Raw genomic sequence first — 21031 nt, forward strand, 5'->3', positions numbered from 1 at the left:
CATTGACATTCGGACATTCAGACACAGAAAATAAACATGTTTTTAATTCATCCTCACTACCCCGACAATATAGAAACAGACTAATGCTGTGAGACCCTTAGAGAAAACATTTAAATTGCTAGCAAAATAAAAACCCTCCAAGCATGTTTAGAAAAGCTAAGAATCTGTGCTGACTGTGTTATTTTTGGCCGCCATTAATTTGTCCCTTTTAAAATATCTTGTAATGTTTGACTGTCACATAATTGGTGAAAGTGTGGGCACATGGCCACTAAAACTAACCATTTGGTAGATAATGAAGAATTCAGACAAAGACAATGATAACAAGCCAAACCTGCATTGTGTTAGTAAGTTTAAGGAAAAAATGAAGATTCAAAAGAACTTAAAAAACATGTATTCAACAACCTAATTAGAAGCCAGTTGACTCATCTCACCAGTCTTTAATTTGATCAGATAAATCATTTTGTTATCTCTTTTTATGTAACAATACAGCACAATAAGCACAATGTGAAAACTGTACTTTGATTCTTCATGGCATGCATAGCTATTTCTGGCATAAATGTGGCCTAAATAGGGTAAATAATCCCTTTAGGCATGAAAAGTACCTAATTAAGAAAAATGAACATCGTGTTGAAATGCAAGGATTGCAACTATGATTGGAACAAAAACCAATGAACACACAGGGGCACCAAGACTGTGGTTGGGAGCCACTGTGCTCAGTCCAAGGGGATCAGGCCAACTGGGGGATCAGTCCAAAAAAAAAAAAATGACACTCAAATAAAGGGTAATTTACAGAAATTGACATAAAAACCATGGCTGAGTTACTGAGTTATCGTTTTGCTATTAATTTCGCTCATTTTGTCCCATTCCCCACACATTGCTTTTAAAAATTTTTTTTTTTTTTTTTTAATGGTGGTTCAGATGTCATTACCCCACCCCTGGCACTGACAACATGGGCTCCTTGGCTCCAGACCGGCAGATTTTGATCACTGAGTTTTTTTTTTTTTTTTGGAAATGCTCAATGAACAGTCTGAGATTTGGTTTGGGAACTGGCTCCTGCACTGTGTTGGTGGAAAAGCCCTATAGGAGGGCGATTTATCATCTTTTTGGTCTCAAAAGGAATCGATATGTCCCAAACACAAAAAGCACAGCCTCCCCAAACATGTCTGCATTTAGTATGGATGTTAAATGCATATGGGTGGAAAACAGCTGTACATGATAGATAGTGATTCACAGCTTGGGTCAGAATAAAGCCCTCTCAAGCACCCTAACTCCTCAAAAGGACAAATGGAATGAATAAATAAATAAATAATAAATAAATAAATAAATAAATAAATAAACATACACTGCTTGTGCCCTAATGATCCTTCATAAAAAAAATATTGTCCATAAGGGAGAGAATAATTTATCCGGTCGTGTTACTGGCCCTTCCCGCCCACTCCCTCTTAATCTGGCTCCGGAGGGAGGCGGCCCCTCCTCCGTGTTTTAGATTGTTCTAGATCATTCCGGCCAGCCACGGAGGAAGGAAGAGTCCCACAGTTCCCAGAATGCACACCATGATGAACATCCAGAGGAATATCCGGTCTATGACCATCGCAACATACTTCCAGTCCTCTTTCACCTGAGTGGGGAAGCAGGGAGGATGCATTAAGTTCATTCAGTAGTCACTCTTACACAGAGCCACGTACAATACAGGAAACCATATGTGCCTCAATCGGCTGAATACGTGTGAATAACATGAGCAATATAGTACCAGACCTGGCTAGAAAAATTCCTAGAACAGTGAGAATGTGTGTAACCTCACTGAAACGCTAACTATGCTAACCAAGAACCAAATGCACATTCTGAATACATACATAAAACATCCTTCAGAAAGAAGAGAAACTTTAAATCATCAAAAAACAAGACTGTTACAAAACCGTAGGAGGGTTAGCGTGTGAGGACAGAAGGGGAGCTAAGATGCAGCTAAAAGAGGTGATAAAACAGCTCAATGTTTGTATCGTCTTGCAACGCCTCTGCCAAGCCTTCGATTTCCTCTGTAAATTGAATTCACGTCTGGTTGGTTTTTTACAAAGGAGGCCACCGGCTCCTCCACACCCCCCACTCGCAACTCCTGTCAAAACACCAAAGTCAAAAGTGGACTGCTTTTGTCTTTGAGAGACTGGCATGTTTGCATGCACCCCCACCCCCTGCCATTCATTGTAACCATCTGTTAAATCGGGCAGATTCCCTCAGGGAAAGAGATTAGACACAGACTTTTATAATTCCTGCAGGGACTCCAGGTCTTGTCTGTTCTCCAGAATAAGCCATGAGGTGATCAATCGACGGGAAATTCTAGAAAAATTCATTATTTCTAGAAATCTTGTTGTGGTACCATGGATTCACGAGCCGTGAATGTAAGCAAAGCCTGAAGTTTGTCAAATCACTGTTTGCATTTTGTCCTGACCCCCCCCCCCCAAAAAAAAATACTCCCTTATTTGCACAAAAGAATTATTGGAATTAAGTTAGGTAATGTTTTTTTTTTTCTTCTATGAAAATAATGATTTTGTACTGACTCACAGCTCCCAAATTGACCTGTTGGATGACATCACTAAGTGACAGCACCAAGTAAAACGTATTGAATGAATAAAAATAACTATGCAATTTTATAATAATCTCTCACCAGTTCCTGTCCCAGGTTGGAATTAAGGTTTGAACTGTGTTTTAGGTGCACAGTATATGACTACTGCAGTGGGTGGATAAATAGCCTCCAATAGACCCACAAACTCTGGTATAATAATGACCTGTGAAGCCAGGATGGACTTGCCAAGTACACTTCAGATCCCCAAATCGCCTCTCTCTGGGAGCAGTGTGAATAGGCTTTCCCCAAATTTGAGCGTCTCCTCTTTCTTGGGTGTAAAGCAAATAAATAGATTGAGGATATAATTACAAGGAACCATGCTGTGGACTCCTCTGATCTTTTAGCCGCATTTATGGGCTTTACGTTTTTATGTTTTTATCTTTGGTGTTTTTTCTCTTTACTTCATTCTCTGGCAATTAGAGGAATTCTCAAGGGTCTCCTCTGGCTTAAAAGGCATTTGCATAAAAAAAAATTCACTGTTGAGAAAATTCTGTAGTAATTATGAATTATACAGCAGTGCCACAAACCTGATTAAGCAACATTTTATTTCACCTTTATTTAACCAGGTTGGTTTTCTTAGCAGTCATGACCTGGGGAATCAGAGGGTAGGGAATGCAAGGGATGGCGTAGCCAATCGGATGTAACGGGGTAATCAGGTGGCAGGATACAGAGAGCTGGTTTTGTGGAAATTTGGCAAGGACACCAGGGTTAATAGCCCTACCTTTTGTTAATTTTGTCAACAAATATTATGACTAATGCGCCTTAATGCTTTAAGGAGCTTTTTTTTTGTTGACAACAACAAAAATGATCTGCAAGAGTAATACATTTTTATGTGCACTGTCAGAATTACAAGATAAAAATGGACAAGTGTTCGAATTGACTAAAATACATTTTTAAAAATAATTTGAATCCTTTATTGATTGTAACAGTCAATGTATGGTATCACCTATGTTGGTCTGGATACATGCATTTTCTAACTTATTGTAATGTAATGTAATGCAGAAATTGTTAAATGACAAGGCATATTTTCATCATACTTTTAACTGAGCTTAGTAGGCAAAATAATGCAATGGCCCTGGAAAAGTGAAGGGACTGATCGCGGTAACTCACGGAGAAGTCCGCGTCCTCGGCTCGGAGGTGGTCTGCGATGTACTGCACGCCCTCGACGGCCAGCTTCATGGAGGGCGACATCAGGAGCAGGCGGTGCCCGTCGGCCGAGGCGCAGACGTTGAAGGCCCGCCCGGGCCCCGTGGCGGCGTCGTCGGGGGGCCCGCAGGAGGTTTCCTGGGTGAGGGGCCGGCGCGGGAAGGCAGGGGACCTGCCGGGGGACCTGCCGCTCTGCCCGTCGCTCTGGGAGGACTCCTCGTGGAGGCAGCAGTACTGGACGCCCCGGGAGCGGCAGTGCGATGGCTTCTGGGGGGGCGGCTCCGCCCCCTCGCCGAAGTCGCACTGCGCGCCGAGCGAGAGCGCCGGGGGCTCGTCCAGGCCGAGGCGGAGCAGGGGGGCGACCGGGGGGGTGAGGTACCCCGTCTGTGGGGGCTCCTCCAGGAGGATGGAGTATTGGCTGGAGGGGGAGGTGAGCAAAAGCTGCGTTTTTGGGGAGTGCTCCTCCAGGGGGTGGCTCAGGAGCGGGGGCGGAGGCGGTGGCTGGGACGGTGTGGGAGAGGGTGGGGCCGAGAGTTCCGGACCATCAGGAGGGTCCGGCGGGGCCCAGACCGACGGCGGCGGGGGACCCTTGTGCATCAGTTCGATGAGCTTCTTGCAGTTGTCCTTGCAGACAGCGGAGGGGCGTTTCATGCAGAGGATGCGGGGCACCAGGTCCAGGAAGACCCGGCGGACCCACTGCGGCATGCTGTGCGTGCGCGGCGAGCGGTGGTGCACGTTCAGCACGAAGACGGTGATGATGATGGAGAGGGTGACGAAGATCATGGTGAAGAGCAGGTACTCGCCGATGAGCGGGATGACCAGCGAGGTGGACGGGATGATCTCGGTGATGAGGAGGAGGAAGACGGTGAGGGAGAGGAGGACAGAGATGCAGAGCGTGATCTTCTCGCCGCACTGCGAGGGCAGGTAGAAGACCAGCACGGTCAGGCAGGAGATGAGCAGGCAGGGGATGATCAGGTTGATGGTGTAGAAGAGCGGAAGCCTCCGGATGATGAAGGAGTAGGTGATGTCCGAGTAGATCTCGGTGCAGCACTCGTACTTCTTGATGTTGTACCTCCCCACCGCGTTGACGATGACCCACTCCCCGCTCTCCCAGTAGTCCATCTGGTCCACGTTGCTGGCCATGCTCACCAGGTCGATCTTGGCCTTGTCGTAAGTCCAGGAGCCGAACTTCATGGTGCAGTTCTGCTGGTCGAAGGGGAAGAAGGTGACGTCGATGCTGCAGGAGCTCTTGTAGATGGCCGGAGGCATCCACTTGATCCGGCCGTCGTAGAACAGGTGCGCCTTGGTCAGGTGGGTCACCGCAAAGTCTCCGTCGGCACTGGAACAGTTACACGTTGCCGTTAAGCTATGCCTTTGAGCCAGTCTCCAGAAATCAAGGCTATCAATTGTAAGGTGTCACACATTGGAAATTGTATAATTCATGACATTTAGCTTCATTCTTATTCACATTCTTTATAATTTGTTAGCTTTTAGTGCTGCTGGACGTGCACTAAAACACTTTAATTGTACCTCTATTACAGTGTCTGTCAAACAGATGCATTAACCGCAGAACAGTGTAATTTATCAGAATATGTCCCTTCTTTATTAGACCTAATTTGGAATGGGCAGTTGCCCCCTGAGTCACCACTATGCCATTCACACCTGTGCAAGTAAACTGCACCAACACCTTTTAAGGCAGGTAAATTGCACTTAGACCTGTACAGGTAAATCACTCCCACACCTGTATAGGCAACTAAACTGCACCCACACCAGTTCAGGCAGGTAAACCTAGACCAGTACAGGTAAATTGCATGCCTTCTTAAGATGTTAATAGCTGGTAGACCACACTCTATTTCATTTATTTTATATTCAAACAAAGTGTGCATGCAAGATGCATTGTTATCTGCAGTCTGGCAAGACAGCAGTCATGAGGGGACCTCTGAGCATTAGCAAGACAACTGGAAAATTGTTTTCCAAAACTTTCATTCCGAGAAAAACTAAATTGGAAAAAAGCAAGACGCTGTAATCCCACAGTGTAATGGCTGCTTAACCAGGGTGCAGAAAACGAAACTATCCTGGGATTTATGTTACAATGTTTTGACGCGCTCGCTTGTATCACCTAACCAACCGCAGTTCAGGCAGATGTCAAATATGTAGTAAGCCTAAAATAAAAACGTTTGTTTGATGTAGGCAGTGTTGTGTTCTCTTTGGAATTTTGAGGGCTTGTTTGTGGCTTCTCTGTCAGGGCCATTGTATATAAGTGTGCCAGCAGATTAAAATAAAGCACTCTTGCTAAACCCCTGCATGTCTGTGCTACACTACACTACTGACTAGGACTGTTGTAGCAGTCTCCCGAGGAGCACTCTCTACCTAGACCTATGTTACTGAGAGGAGAAAACTGAATGTGCGCCCTTGCTGTGGAATAGTGATTAAGCTGAAGCTCAAACCTGGGACAGGTCCAAGCCTGTACTTATGAAGGATTCAGCCATGTGTACAGCTGGTGTGGTACAGCACGTGAAATAAAAGCGCCATTTTTTATGTTTTTTACCCCTTTGTCCAATCTGGAATGTCCAATCATGCTGACCATGCAACATTAATCACAACCTCTGTTGTCAATTTGCGGGTGTGGGCGGGGGGTGGGGGTGCAGACATGCACATGCACATGACCTCGGTTGTCAGTTCTCATCACACTGTCAACAAGTCAAGGGCTGACGCAGACACCCTTTGGAGGAAGACGCTTCATGCTGAGATGCTGTCATCCTGGCTGGCTGAACCCCTCCCACAGGAGATCCAAATCTCTGTCGCACTATTGGACTGTCAGCCATAGTCAACACAGCCATAGTCAGCACTGGGGTACATCCACGCACTGGAGCAGTGCCTTAACAGACACCAGATTATAGGGCCCATCCACACACTGGAATGGTGCTTTAACAGAGACCAGACCACACAGTCCATCCATGCTCTAAAACAGTGCCTTAACGGATACCAGACTGTGGGGCCCATCCACACACTGGAACAGTGCCTTAACAGATACCAGACTGTGGGGCCCATCCATGCACTGGAACAGTGCCTTAACAGATACCAGACTGTGGGGCCCATCCATGCACTAGAACAGCGCCTTAACAGATACCAGACTGTGGGGTCCATCCACACACTGGAACAGTGCCTTAACGGATACCAGACCGTGGGGTCTATCCATGCACTGGAACATTGCCTAAACAGACACCACATTGTAGGGTCCATCCACACACTGGAACAGTGCCTTAACAGAATGAACCACTCAGAGCCCCCCCAGAAATGCCCATATTTTGAGGTGAAAACAAAGAGTAAGTGTGGGTGAAAGTGAGTGTTATAAATTCCCAAACGAGAGCACACATCTAACATAAGATTTCAAAAGGATCCAGTCATGTTTTCTAGGAGTTCTTGGGAGCCGACGTGGAGCCCACTCAGAGCGCCCTGCGCTCAACCCCCACTTCTCCAGACGCCGCAGGCAGGCTCAGCGGATTGGCATCGCCAGCTCCAGCGATCCACACAAAGACATCACTGGAGCCGGCGAGGTGTTGAGTCCTGTCCCGCGGGACAGCGGGGGGAAAGAGGGCGATCTCTGTGCTGGCTCATTCTCAAGCTTCAGCATGTGAAAGCAGTGGATTAAAATAAAGCAACTCCATCTCTTCGCAAAGTGCACATGTGCAATATGTCTTTTTTTCAAGCCTTACCTTCCGCGTGTTTTTCAGGCACAGCCAATGAAAGAGAAATGCAAAAATGGCTGTCGATACAAACACTAGTTCCCCTCATAATTTCAACCACTGGCTAGAGTTGTTTGTTATCTGATCACAGGACTTGGTGTATGCATTGTACTCCAGTTATTTGTGCTGATGACTGCACTCCATCGGAATGCTGGTCTGTTTTATTTAATTTTATTTATTCTATTGGTTTTATGGTTAAGGTCATTTAAGGGTTTTATCATTTGTCTCGTGCTTATACTGTGTCTTTATGTTAGTGTGTTTATTGATAGTGTATTGTTAATAAGTTCACAAAATCAAATTCCAATCAAACTCATTGCTATGGCTATAAAGTATTAAAACTTTGAAATTAAAATAGAATTCCCTAGTCCCATATGGCACCCTCTAAGTTCTCGGAGATTGAGTTTAAATGGAGTGTTCTGGAAGAGGGAGATTTGATAGAGCATTTCAGTGGAAATTAGAATATTCATAAGCTGAGAGTTGGGAGGAGTGAAATAAAGGGTGAACGTCCTAAAATAGACACGGACTGAACTCCTCAACAGGAAGCCACCAGGGTCATATTAGCCGTGAAACGAGAGCGTACTTGTTATAGAGGACGATGTCTGGTCTCCAGATGAGTTCCGAGGGAATCCGGATAGAGGTGACGTTCTCGTATTCCTCCGGGTTCCATCTCAGTTTATAGTCATTCCACTCCTGTCGGAAACAGTAACCAGGGACGTAAACAAGGAGAGGACAAACGACGCCCGTCCACACAGTGCCAAAGCGGGAGAGCGGCCGTGCGCGCTGGCAAACACTAATTTACTGTAGTCGGTTTATGTGCGTGCCCTCTAAACTGAGCGGATGAACAGCGCGGACCACAGCGTGGCCTCAAATGACTCGAACCGAGTGGTTCGTTAGCAAAGATGTCGCCACGGCAACTGTCTTCTGCTCTGTCATTTTGACGGGTTTTGTGCTTTTTATTCTACAATGAGTAAGCGTGCATAAACTCCAGAAAACGTATATTTGTTAACATGCTTTTTAGCTGTAGAACTGCATAAACTAGCAGCAAGAATTGTATATTTGCAGCATGCTTTTCAGCTGTAGGACTGTATAAACTAGCTGCAAGGAATGTATATTTGTAGCATGCGTTTCAGCTGCAGAACTGCATAAACTAGCTGCAAGAAATCTATATTTGTAGCATGCTTTTTGGCAGTAGTGCTGCATAAAATATCAGGAATAAACACATTTGTTAACATGCTTTTTGATTGTTGAGCTGCTAGGCATACTTGCTTCACCCAGACGTTGGTTGTCATCATCTGGTTCTTCTCATCCTATTTTTAAAAAAGCACAAAAACAGAACAGGAAGCGAGGCTTACCCCTGGTGTCCAGACATTTTCACACTTCAAGAGCAATACAATAAAGCCTTTCTCCTTGAGGTGAAAATTGATTTACTTGACTGTGGATGTTGACAGCTTCTAGGAGTCATTGCTGTCAACCAACCTGCATTTTTAATAACCATTTAAAGTGCCTTGTAACGTCAATGGGGGTAAGACAGGTTGCAAACTATGTAATGACAGCCATTTTTAATTTATAATGTCAAGTCTTTACAACCTCCCGTAGATTATGCCTAAGGCCGGTGATTTGCATGAGCAAAACAAAAAACTGTGAAATGATTTCATCCTGGGGAAAAAACTTTATTTTGAAGTTGCTGTACTTGGGGAAGAAAAACAAGGTGGAAAATTTGGGTGGTAGAAATATCACAATTAAAAAACTGACTACTCATAAAGTTAAGGAATTTTTTGTCCCAACATACAAAAAGCAATCTGATCTAAAAATTTTGTAACGGCATTTAATGCCCAAAGGGTTCTTTAAAACTATGATAAAAATGAAGTAATTAGTGAATGTGGACCATTATAAACAAAACACCTGATCACGTGTTCCTTTCTTGCAAGAATCTGCCAGTGTCTGTTCACACTGGTTATAAAGCCAGTTGACCTTTTCACTTCATATCAAAGTATGCAGCCTTCTAATATATCTAATCTAGCCTATATCTAATCATATCCCTTGTCAGAGAAACATGTAGGCCTAAGTAGTTTGTATTTTTGGTTTTTGTTTCAAAGTCCAATATTTAATCATCCACACTGTTCGAAAAACGATAACATCCCCAGTGACACCTCCCATATGCTACATTCAGTAGTCTTAGCTTAAGCCGTAATGGAAGCAATATAGAGCTCGACTGTCCGGCCGGTGCATGGCATGTTGTGAGCTGTCGCACTAGCAAAATGGTATTTTTGTCATCGAGCCATTTGGTCATTTTGTGACTTGCTGTGCGCCAAAGTGGGAGGGAAGCTGCTGCTGGAGGGGTGTGAAAACAAAAAAGATTTTTTGGCTCGTATGCTTTATTTCAAATAATGACTCGTACGTCATTCAATTTCTTTCATTTCAGCAACCCTGAGTCATTTTGCAGCTGTGGACGAGATGACTGATATTGTACGACCTTCCCTGGTTTTATTTTGTCTAATAAAACTTCTAGACACTGTTGTCATTGTTTCTTAGTCATAGCATAGCATGTGCAAGCTTTCTAGCTACAGGTTGAATGGAAAATTAATACTGGCCCATAATAAATGTTTAGGCAATGTTTTATTTTAATTCTAACAGGAGAAAATACAAAATTGAAATTATTAATTTAAATATTAAATTATTCAGGTGTCCTTCAAACTCAATTTCTGAAAAAAAAGTGACAGCCCAACTCTGCACCTCCCGCAAAAGAATGTCTCATGAAAAACATCTGATTAGTATATCCTTATTCTTGATATGTGACTAAAACAGTGGCAAGATTATTCTATTGTGGTGCTCTCACCTCTTAATATACCCTTATAGTACCAACATTCACTAGCCCCACTCAATGTGCCCACGTGCCACGCCATTGACTGCACCCATGCGCCGTGTGACATCGATTCTGGAAAATAGAGGCCAGCCAGTTCAGCAACACAAGCGCACACAATTCAAGCGCTCTTTTATCCCAGAATCCATTCGAGTGCTGAATGCGAGGTCCAAGAATGCGTTTTCAATTTGATAGCGAGGGGTTTAATCGGGGACAAATGCAAGTGGGTGTGATATCTGTATGTTTTGTGTTGATGCATCTTTCATCTTTTCAGCTTTTCATCTTCGTCTCAATGAAAGACTTTATAAAACCGTGCGTCTGCTGAACCGCATGCAATTCTCTCTTATAAAACACAATCAGCTACGTACGTGCACAAGCCTAGTGTCCTGCCTCGTTAAATAGTTGTGACATAGCCTAAATGATAAAAGAGGATTTGTGTTTTATTTAATAAACGAGGCCCTACATCATTAAAAGTGCATCGAACCAACACGATTTAAACATTGATTAAACTGGCTGCTCTTATCCAATGTTGATATTTTCACAAACTGTAGTTTCTTGACCTGTGCTGATCATGTCACACCCTCAGGGTCATGCTTACGTTACCTTAGGCACCATTTCTTGGGAATCATCAGCAAGATGAGCTGTCTTAGGCACTGAATCCCTTCCAAATGCTCCCCATTCTCATAAAAAGGTCCTACGTGATTCTTTTCTCCATTTGTGAAGGAATTGTCCTACAGGATTTGTACAGGAGTGTGAAATTCCTGTAGGTAAACACTCGTAAATCCAAGCATCATTCTTGCTGGATTGTGATTCTGTCCTGCAGGACCTGCACATCTCCTCTGATTCCTGCAGGATCTATATCTGCAGAATTTTGGCATTTCTGCAGGACAGACAGATTTCTGCAGGACCTACAATTGTGGCCTCTGCATTTGGTATAAAGTAAACTCCTGAAAGAACATATACTTTGAAATAGCTGAAAGTCAAATTGTGAGGGATATGTTTTCAATTCTATAGTCCAGCAGGACTCCCCTTCATAATGTTCCCATGCCAATCCTGCACCATTCCTATCATCTGTAGGTATTTCTATAGGAAACCTTCAGGAATTTAATTCCTGTAGGATTTTCCTTCCTGAGTCCTGCAGGATTCCTACAAGAGATCCTATAGGATTATGGTCCCAAAAAGGAAATCTCTGCCAAGATTCCTGTAGGATTTTTTTATAAGGGCAACAATCACCCGTCTTTCAATGTCACTGAGAGCTACCCTGGCAGCTAAGGATGGGCACCATTTAGATTCCATTGATTTAGATGCTAAAACTATACTTTTAATACCGGTGCCTAAACAGTGCCTGAACCAACACCTTCTTTAAAATAAAGAGCAAATGACGACATTAAAGACCGTCTTTTTTATTGCAAACGCAAAAAAAAAAAAAAAAATAGAATAAATTGTTTTATTTAATCCTTTTATTTAGCTAATGTCCTGTATACTTATAATTTACAGTGTTTTACTTCTGGCATTTTGACCGAGTTTAAGGTTAGCTAGCTTGCTAATGGCACCTACTGTCACTGACGCAGCGAATATAACATTAGCTAGCGAAGGCAACTGGCGGGGGATGGGTGAGCGATATTTCTGTTGCCTGTAACTTATGTTTTGGAGCACCAGAGGGCGGTGTAAAACTGGATATTTCAATAAGCAGCATGGGCATTGTATTTTAAATTGGCACCAAAAGGAGGTACTGAAATCTCTGTTGCAATTCAGTCTGGCAGGTCCGGTGCCATAGTGGTACTGGGTTTCAGTACCCAACCCTACATTTTGTCATGCTAGGTGTAATTATAGGCAAGCAGGCCTGTCCAGCATTGTTGACATGATCCTAGGATGTTGGTTGCTTTATTAACAGATTAAAGTTTCTCCTTTGCATATACTTTTTGCCTCTCCTTTTCTCCTGCTGTTTCCATAATTCTGTTCAATAACTTTTGTCCTCTGTGACATAATTTTAGTCACTGAAGAACACAGAATTATGCACTCAGACCCTGTGCACACAGAGCTTTCAAATAAGTTGTATAACAAATTCTACACAACAGTTGTGCTACAACGGAATTTAATTATGCGTGTATATGCCTCAAAACATTTATACAGGCTACAACTGTTGTATTGACAACACATTCTAGAATTCTCCCAAAACATTTTGAAAAAGCTCTGTGTGTACAGTGTCAAAGAGGGAAAAAGGCTAATATGAAAAAAGTTAATGGAAATAATGGAAATTATCCAGACCGCTGTAAAATTATCTCCGTTTTCATAAACCATGCTGGCCCTCAGACCTTCACTTGAAAATTGCCATTCCCGAGCCCTAGAGCAGACGTATCAGTGCAGATGAGATGGAGAGGCACTTCCAGCAGGCGTCCGGCTGTTTCCGAGGAAACTCGAGGGAGCACTTCAGCGATGATTCCAGTGGCAGGCTGCCGCCTCTCCTCGCCGGCGAGCGTGACCGCGATCGCCATCCTGAGGAAACGGCCCTCTGAAAAGCCTGAGCGGGCACGCTAATTGTTTGTCAAACATGTGAAAATTGTTCTGGTGGGGATATAGTATGTTTGGCGAGGGAGGGGGTGGGACGTGGTTCGCTTGCCTCTCAAACACGCGCCCTGCTTAAAGAGCAAGATGTTCTCCCGGAAGACAACCCGCATGCCCTCCGCTTATGGCGCACAGACTATTCTGGTCTGTGCAAACTGCTCCTGGTAAAGACCGCGCGGTCACAAAATCTACATGGTCTGCATGGTCAACCGCACGGAAGCTTACGCAGGCAACAGCATCTTCAATAGAAACTGAGACCACAATGGCCTCATCTCTTTCCCTACGGTCACTGTCAGTACTCTCTCTCTATGGTCACTGTGTCAGTACTCTTTCCCTACGGTCACTGTGTCAGTACTCTCTCTCTATGGTCACTGTGTCAGTACTCTTTTCCTACGGTCACTGTGTCAGTACTCTCTCTCTATGGTCACTGTGTCAGTACTCTTTCCCTACGGTCACTGTGTCAGTACTCTCTCTCTATGGTCACTGTGTCAGTACTCTTTCCCTACGGTCACTGTGTCAGTACTCTCTCTCTATGGTCACTGTGTCAGTACTCTTTCCCTATGGTCACTGTGTCAGTGTTCTCTCCCTACAGTCACTGTGTCAGTACTCTCTCCCTAAGGTCACTGCGTCAGTACTTGCTGCCTACGGGTCACTACGTCAGTACTCTCTCCCTTTAGGCACAGTCAATCATGGTTTGGCACAGTTAGGCATGGTTTGGGACCGTTAGGCATGGTTTGGTGTGGGTCGGCACGGTTTCTTCCTCACCACGTCGATGAGCTGGGCGATGGACAGCCCGAACCGCACCAGCACCACGTCGGAGATGTTGGCGACGGGCCGGGAGAGCTTGTTGTAGCGGGCGAAGAGAGAGTTCAGCAGCTTGTCCTCGGCGTGTGCTCGTATCCTGTTCAGACTGGACACTGCAGAGGAAGAGCAGAACGAGGAATTCAGGCTCTCATACAACATTCAATACTTCATTCTGACTTTGTCTCGCATTGGTTAGACAATGAGATGTCAGAGTATCAAAATAGATTACAACCGTACTCTACCTTCCATAATCAGCTCAGGTTGTTGAACATCACTGCTTACCTTTCCATGGAAACAATACCCCTTATATTACTGCCAACATATATTATACTACAGTGTAACTGTAGTCTCGTGTGCAGTGGGTGCCTAGCTATGGAGTGCTTGTTCGTTTTCTTAAAATTCCTTTGAACACCTCTGTGATGTGGTTTCCACACTATGTCAGTACCATGTGACAGAATGCTGGTGACGTGTTTCACTAATGTGGCTCTTATTATTTCTCGTTCTTACACAGTGTCAAATATTGAGACACAAGTGATAAAAAATGTGTGTCAGTTGTAAAAATGTGCTCACTGTGTGTCAAGTACCAACGCCATTACAATCCTTAAACCTTGTTTTCACAGAGCTGAGTCTGATTTTACCTACTCTCGATGTGTATAGCTGCCTGTGACTTTGCCAGTTCCTGCTGCATATTGCATATGTCCTCTTATTTTACATGCAGCACTTTCTATTTAGAACGACATTTCTCAGAAACTTGCTGTGTGTGTGTGATCTGCTAGGAAAAGCATGCACACACACACGTGCATGTGCACCCCAAAGTAGGATATCCAAGTGCTTTGTGCCACCTGCAATGTGTCTAGGGAGTGAGAGTCTCGCATGGTGAATCACTCTGGAACAAGAAGTAGGATAATAGTGCTTGTCCATAACCCCTTTTGATTGATGATTTTAAGGGGTCTTGAGATGAAGGTTTGAGAATAGCTGTCTTAAATGTGTCACCGAACATAAACCCCAAGGTTAATTTGCTCAAAGTGATTGCAATCAGGACACCATGCCCTGTGAAAGTTTACACTAAAATACGAGTCATATTTTGCATTTGAGTTTTTGTTCTTTTAAATATGCCAAGTGACATAGGTGTGAATCAGCGGTACCTTACCAGTCTCTACAGATATTAGTTCCTGAAAACCCTGAAGAAGGTTAAATAGAATAAAATGTTTTTTAACGGACGCATTAAAGTGGGTGATATTGGCAAAAGATGCAGTGAGTGGGAGGCTTTTTTTTCCTATTTAAAGGAAAATAGTTGTTTTTGAAGCTCATGGTCAGCACAGAAAGGTGTGCAAACATTAAGGCCTTACAAATTAGGACTTGCGAAAAAGAATCCGGCATTCTGTGTAGTTTCATAAAAACATACTGTACATTTCCAGCGCTTTTTGATCGAAAGATCATCTTGTGGCACAAGGACCATAGATGTGGGAGTTTATGAAAAAATGAGAATAAAAGTGGCATAGCTTGGAACTTCTTTGCTTTTTTAGTGCCTGAGTCAGAGATACGCTGCGCTTGTAGGCTGTGTCAGAGGGCAAAGCATTTTACCCGAAGCAGTGGGGATAAAAAACAAAAACATCCCCCAAAGAATTTGAAATGCACATCTTCAATGAGAACCTCGCTTTTTGATGAGGTTGAAAATATAAGCAGTGAGCTCCATACTGTTTGGGGAAAAAACATTTGCAGAAGACTTCACAAACAGAACTCCAGAATGCTACACTGCAAGATGCAAACTGCTAAATAGCCTAAGAGTTCTGGAATCTTTGTCTCATTGTTGGACAGATGAGACAAAGATTCACTCGTATCAGAGTGATGACAAGAGCAAAGTATGCGGGGCACAAGAAACTGCCCAAGATCCAAAACACCCCCCTCATCTATGAAACATGATGGTGGTGGTGTTATGGTTTGGACATGTGTGACTGCCACAGGTACTGGCTCACTTATCTTCATTAACGATCTAACTGCTGATAGCAGGAGCGGAATGAATTCTGAAGTGTACAGAAGCATCTTATCCACTCAAGTTCAAGCAAATGCCTCCAAACCCATTGGACGGCACTTAATCCTACAGCGCAGTCCTGGCAGATAATCACCAGAGAAGATACTCAGCACCCGGTGATGTCAGTAGTCACACAAGCCCATGGAATGCTGCATCTTTTTGAATTTCAAAATCTGTGTTTTACACTAAGTCATTTGCTTTCAGATAAAAATGATTTTTTGCCATAATATGCCAACTCACAATAATATTGCAATAAATGTTTGTAGTCCGTAATTTTATTATGACACTTGTTACAGAAGCAGGACAAAATAAGCTAAAAATAATGTTTTGGCGTTCCGATCACCACACATCTTTGCCACATTGGTTAACAATATAAAAGCCTATGAGAAATTTCTGCTTTTATTTACACATGATGCACAAGCTACAGTGGCGTAAACAGAATTTTAGGCCGGCCTGTGAAAAAGTGGACCAACTACGTAGGTTTTTTTGGAATATATTTTCCACACATGCTCCTTAGAGCTATCTGTATTCCTACCAGCAATGCGATCATTGTCCTAACAATTCCAACTCTACTGCCTTATGGTGGTACAAAAACACTGTTATGTCAATACGTTTTTCTTTTTACAATCAATATTACAGCAATACTAAGTACACAACAAGGGGGGCACAAGCTTCACATAAAACCAAACCAACAATGCAACATCCCTCCCTATAAAGTCGAGGGAAAAACAAGACGAGACCAACCTTAAAAATCCAAACCATCAAGCATCTTGCAATATAGCATGCCCTCGCTCAGGCAGAAAGTATTCAGCTATGCAACTTTAGAAGGCCAACAGTTTTTGTATACAAAATTTACTTTTTACTCAGGACATCTCTAGTGACCAACATTAACAACATGTTAATGTAAAAGACAGCACCCTTAGTGATCACCTTATAGTTATTTTTCCATGGCCGGCATGAAAAGTGTAGTTATATAATTATAGCTTGCCTTGACGGCTTGTTGCGGAGGAGGTAATGTATCGCAAACTAATTCAAAATGCACTTCTTTATTCAGATGACAACCTTACTGCAGTACTACTAGCCTTGTGTTTTATCGCACAAAGTGACGATGATCTAGAGTTTTAATTGGCTGCAGTACAATGATGACATGCACAGAGAACAAATCAAATGCATTGTCTCAAAAAAGCTAACACATTTTCTCTTTGAATCTCACAATGCTACCAATGGCTGTGTAAATGTTGTCAACACACAACACAAATGTCAGACCAATATATGCATTTATATATATATTTTTTTACTGCGATTTGGCTCTTAATCAGCAAAAAAACCTCTGTCGATGTCTATGGGTCACAGACATCAAGCAGTCATTGCATGCAAAAGATATACAACAAAGTACTAAACATGACTGCTTTCATTTACACGTGACCACACGTGAATTGTTTGCTTACAAATCTAAAACTGTGGAGTGCAGATCCAAAACAAGAGAAAATATGGCTTTGTCCCAAACGTTATGCAGCTCAATCACCAGCTTTTGTGAATATGCCAGTCGATCTGGCAATGCACTGCGAAACAAACAGTCCGTGCCTAACAAGTTCTTTAGTGAAAAATGAGTAGCATTTCCACAGGCATAGTGTACACAAGCTAATTAAAACAGAGCCAATCAAATTAACATATTCAAAGGAGAAATTTCACAGTTTTACAATACAGGCATATTTAACTGACAACTTCTAAAATGTAGATATAAGATGCGGTCATCAAAAGATTAAGTTGAGAAATTGGGCGCTTAATTGAATAACGTGTTTTTGTGATATGACAAATCAAGGAACCAAGTTACACAAAACATGCCCTTTAAATAAACCCGCGAAATATAAAGTCTGATAAATTCTAATACGCTGAAGCCCAAACTGAACCATGCTTATCCACTGGTAATTAGGCTTCAAAGTCCTTTTGTTTTTCAATTTTCAATTCACAGATCTGAGTCCAGATAACATATGCAAAGTCCCAGCCAATTACTCACTGTGGATGAATGATTCCTTAACTTTTCTGACATCTTGTGTTTACTGTCGGCTATCTGCAAGTATATTGGATTGAATCAATAGCATATATCACTGATCTACCTTTTTTCTTACAAATGAGACTCAAAAACATCGCATTCTTATGCATCTCAGTTTGTTTTACAAAAACACATGTAGTAGCTACAGTCCACTGACTCCACTGCTTTGACAAAAGCAGCATGTCAAATGCATTTGATAGTGAAAGCCACTTTGATATATGGCCAGGAAGCCATGTGGTTGTAGATCAGGTAGTATTGCATGCCAACAGCTCTTGCAGTAACAATATTTTACCACTAGCTGGCGTAGATTTCAGCAATGTACAGTCACAGAAGCAGTTTAACAATGACTAGGTCTTCTAATATTCAGCTGTGAAAAAAGCATTTCTTTTGGCAGAGAGTACAACATAAACAGCAGTGGCATCATGCCCATTCGAACTGAGGGGGCACGTCCCCTCTAAGCTGGCCGGACCAGCCATTAGGCACCTCTGGGTGACTGCCTAGGGTGGCAGAAGACGTGGGGTGAAAAATTGGCAGGGCTGCAAAAAGCAATGACAGAAGCTAGTCGCTAGTTAAAACTAGCTTCCAAGTTTCTGTTAGTGTTCACACTTTGTTTAGGCTACTTTAGCCTCTAAACTAATTTAAGACATGATAAGGCTAGGCTATGTGTGTGCACCTTAATAAATCTTTTTTTTTTTTTTGAAAGTCTGGCATTTTATTACTGTATCCCTATCCAAGTGGTGGAACATCACCATCCCAATGTTTTATAATATTCACATTTCTCTGAAATTATAAATAAAAAACCCCCAAAATTCTAACACAGTATTATTAATAATTGTTTAAAAGTGTCACCACTTGCAAAAACATTAGTTTGTATCCTTATCAGGCCCTCAATTGCACTGCAGGGCAATAAAACAGCAGAGGGCTAATGGACCAAACCATTGTTTACAGCCTCCGCCTCTCCACAGCTACACAGCGCTATTATCTAGAGTATTTTTAGGTTCATGATCATGAGACTGTCGCAGAGGTTCGCTATTTAGCTTCAATACTGTTACAAGCAGGCGAGAGGAGCGCATGACCTGCTATGGGGGAGAGGAGGGGTTTCTGTCTCACACACACACACATGCATGCACACACACACACACACACAGTATATTACACGTACAGTACCGGTCCACTTACTCTTCCAATGGCTTTGCTAATTAATCTGAACTACATATTTTCATTGTTGTCTAAAAATTATCATTGTCCTGACAGATTTACAGCACCACCATTTGGTACAATATGTTGTTGAAATATTTTATGTGTTTTTCAGCTGTGTGTTGTTGCCGTTGGAAGTGTACCAATGTCGCCCTGGAATAAAATAGGAGAAACAAATAATATAAGAAAAACAAATTGTATTGTGGACATAAACCAATCCAATTTTTTTTTATTTCAGTTTGTGCCCCCTCAAAAGTTTTGGGTGCACTGCTTCCCTGACAAAAAGACCTGAATATAAACTCAGATTCGGTAGAGGTACGGTTAGAAGAAAGACAAACTGTACATTCAAAAAAACTGCTCAGGGGACCACGTCAATAACCTTACCTAAGCAGCTGAAAGGATTCTACCCCTAGGATGGGGAACGAAAATAATATAATCTGTGATATGGATGTAGTTTTAACAATTCCATAACGTATGCTATGCTCGGATACAGTTCTATGCTCGGACATCACAAAACAGCGTAACTCTTCGTGACGAGTATAAGCAGAATGATGTTACTATCCTCACGCTTTCATTTATAACCGTCTCCTGTTCAATTAAGTTCAGTTCACACGTTTGAACCTCTTTGGTGGAACTTTTATAAGCACATACAATAGCAGGTGACTGGACTACTATTTCAAATACAAATTAAAATATTAATTGTTATGCTTTGCATAATAAAATAAAAAACCATGAACACCTGAATTCGCTTTTTATCTTAAACGTATATGACTGAATTGAAAAAGCAAACATAAATAGAAAACACACTATTTCTTTTTATTTTTATTTTTTTTGCGAATTTACAAGCGTATGACAGATTAGGCTTTAGCAGAGGGCTACTTTACCTTAAAAAAAAGAATGAAGTAAAAAAACAAATTTACCTGGGAAACCGTACAGAGAGATCAAGACGCTCATCATATGACAGCATTTGGTGAGAGACATTCTCATTAGAAAATGCATGGTTTCGTCTTTGCCCCAAGTTTCAACCAACTCTTGTTAGTTGTATTTGTCCACTTAAGACTTCCAACTCGTTCACTCTTATGTTGACTCGTATCACGATCTCCACTTTGCATTGCAATTTCTCCTTAGATTCGTTTTCAGCGTCTCTTTTTGGTATAAAATTGGAAAATAGAAATAAAGGAAATAATAGTATTTCTTGGTTCGCCTTCTTTCCTGTGAACGCTTAAATCAAATCGGTATCACGCGCTTTGTTTCTCCGATCCTCTCCATCCAGTCTCCTGCGCGCGCTCAGCTGTTTAGAGAACGAGGGTTCCATCTCATTCCGTGTGTTAATTTAAGAGATTATGGTCTCTTGCTCTCGCGGGGCGCTAGCTGGCTGCAGCCCTAGCACCAACCAGAGTGTTGGCCCTTTCCCCCACCTTTTTCCCTTTTCTCTTACTTGCTATCTTCTCCTACCCATATTACGCGTCTGCCGAGGCTGACACGTATCGCGCCCTGTTTTGCTTGATGTTACCAAATCTGAAGGAATTTAAATAGAACAAGACACGTTACAAAAGTCGGTGTATGCTATTTTACTGTCTTTGCCGACATTACCGAGGCACTGAAACAACAATTATATGTGTTAACCACGTTAGTGGCAATAAATGTTGGTCACGTGAAGAAATTGACATCTGGATAATCCCAGACTATATTCCAGAAACGATGTGTAAAAAAATATATATATTTGGACAGGCCAGATACTATATGCCAACAGTGTTCATTCACCTCTAAATAGAGTTCACGTTCGTCCTGCATATAAAATGAACTATATCTGAGCACAAGGTTAATATATCTAGATTCATTTTGGCGTGTAGACTAAACGCTTGAAAAAGAAATATGCGATTATGCGTACTGCGTAGTGACGTGTCCCGCCTAATTTCAGATGCACTTTATTTAAACACAAGGATGCGGTGAGCAGTTCTGTCAGGCTGTCAGCATTCAAACCGTCCCTCCAGGCGATTTTGGATTTATT

At 42.5% G+C, this 21031-nt stretch overlaps 1 protein-coding gene across 1 annotated transcript; it reads right to left on the reverse strand.

Moving 5' to 3' along the window:
- Positions 1–991: 991 nt before the first annotated feature.
- On the reverse strand, positions 992–20766 carry chrna4b (cholinergic receptor, nicotinic, alpha 4b). The gene is made up of 6 exons (XM_035381085.1): positions 19941–20766; positions 13700–13851; positions 8772–8816; positions 8090–8199; positions 3728–5102; positions 992–1618 (listed from the first exon to the last, which is right to left on the reverse strand). Exons 1-6 carry the CDS (start codon positions 20017–20019, stop codon positions 1493–1495), a joined length of 1887 nt encoding a protein of 628 aa, XP_035236976.1. The 5' UTR covers positions 20020–20766; the 3' UTR covers positions 992–1492.
- Positions 20767–21031: the final 265 nt, after the last annotated feature.

The sequence above is a fragment of the Anguilla anguilla genome, chromosome 11, assembly GCF_013347855.1.
Source record: "Anguilla anguilla isolate fAngAng1 chromosome 11, fAngAng1.pri, whole genome shotgun sequence".
NCBI classification, from domain to species: Eukaryota; Metazoa; Chordata; class Actinopteri; order Anguilliformes; family Anguillidae; genus Anguilla; species Anguilla anguilla.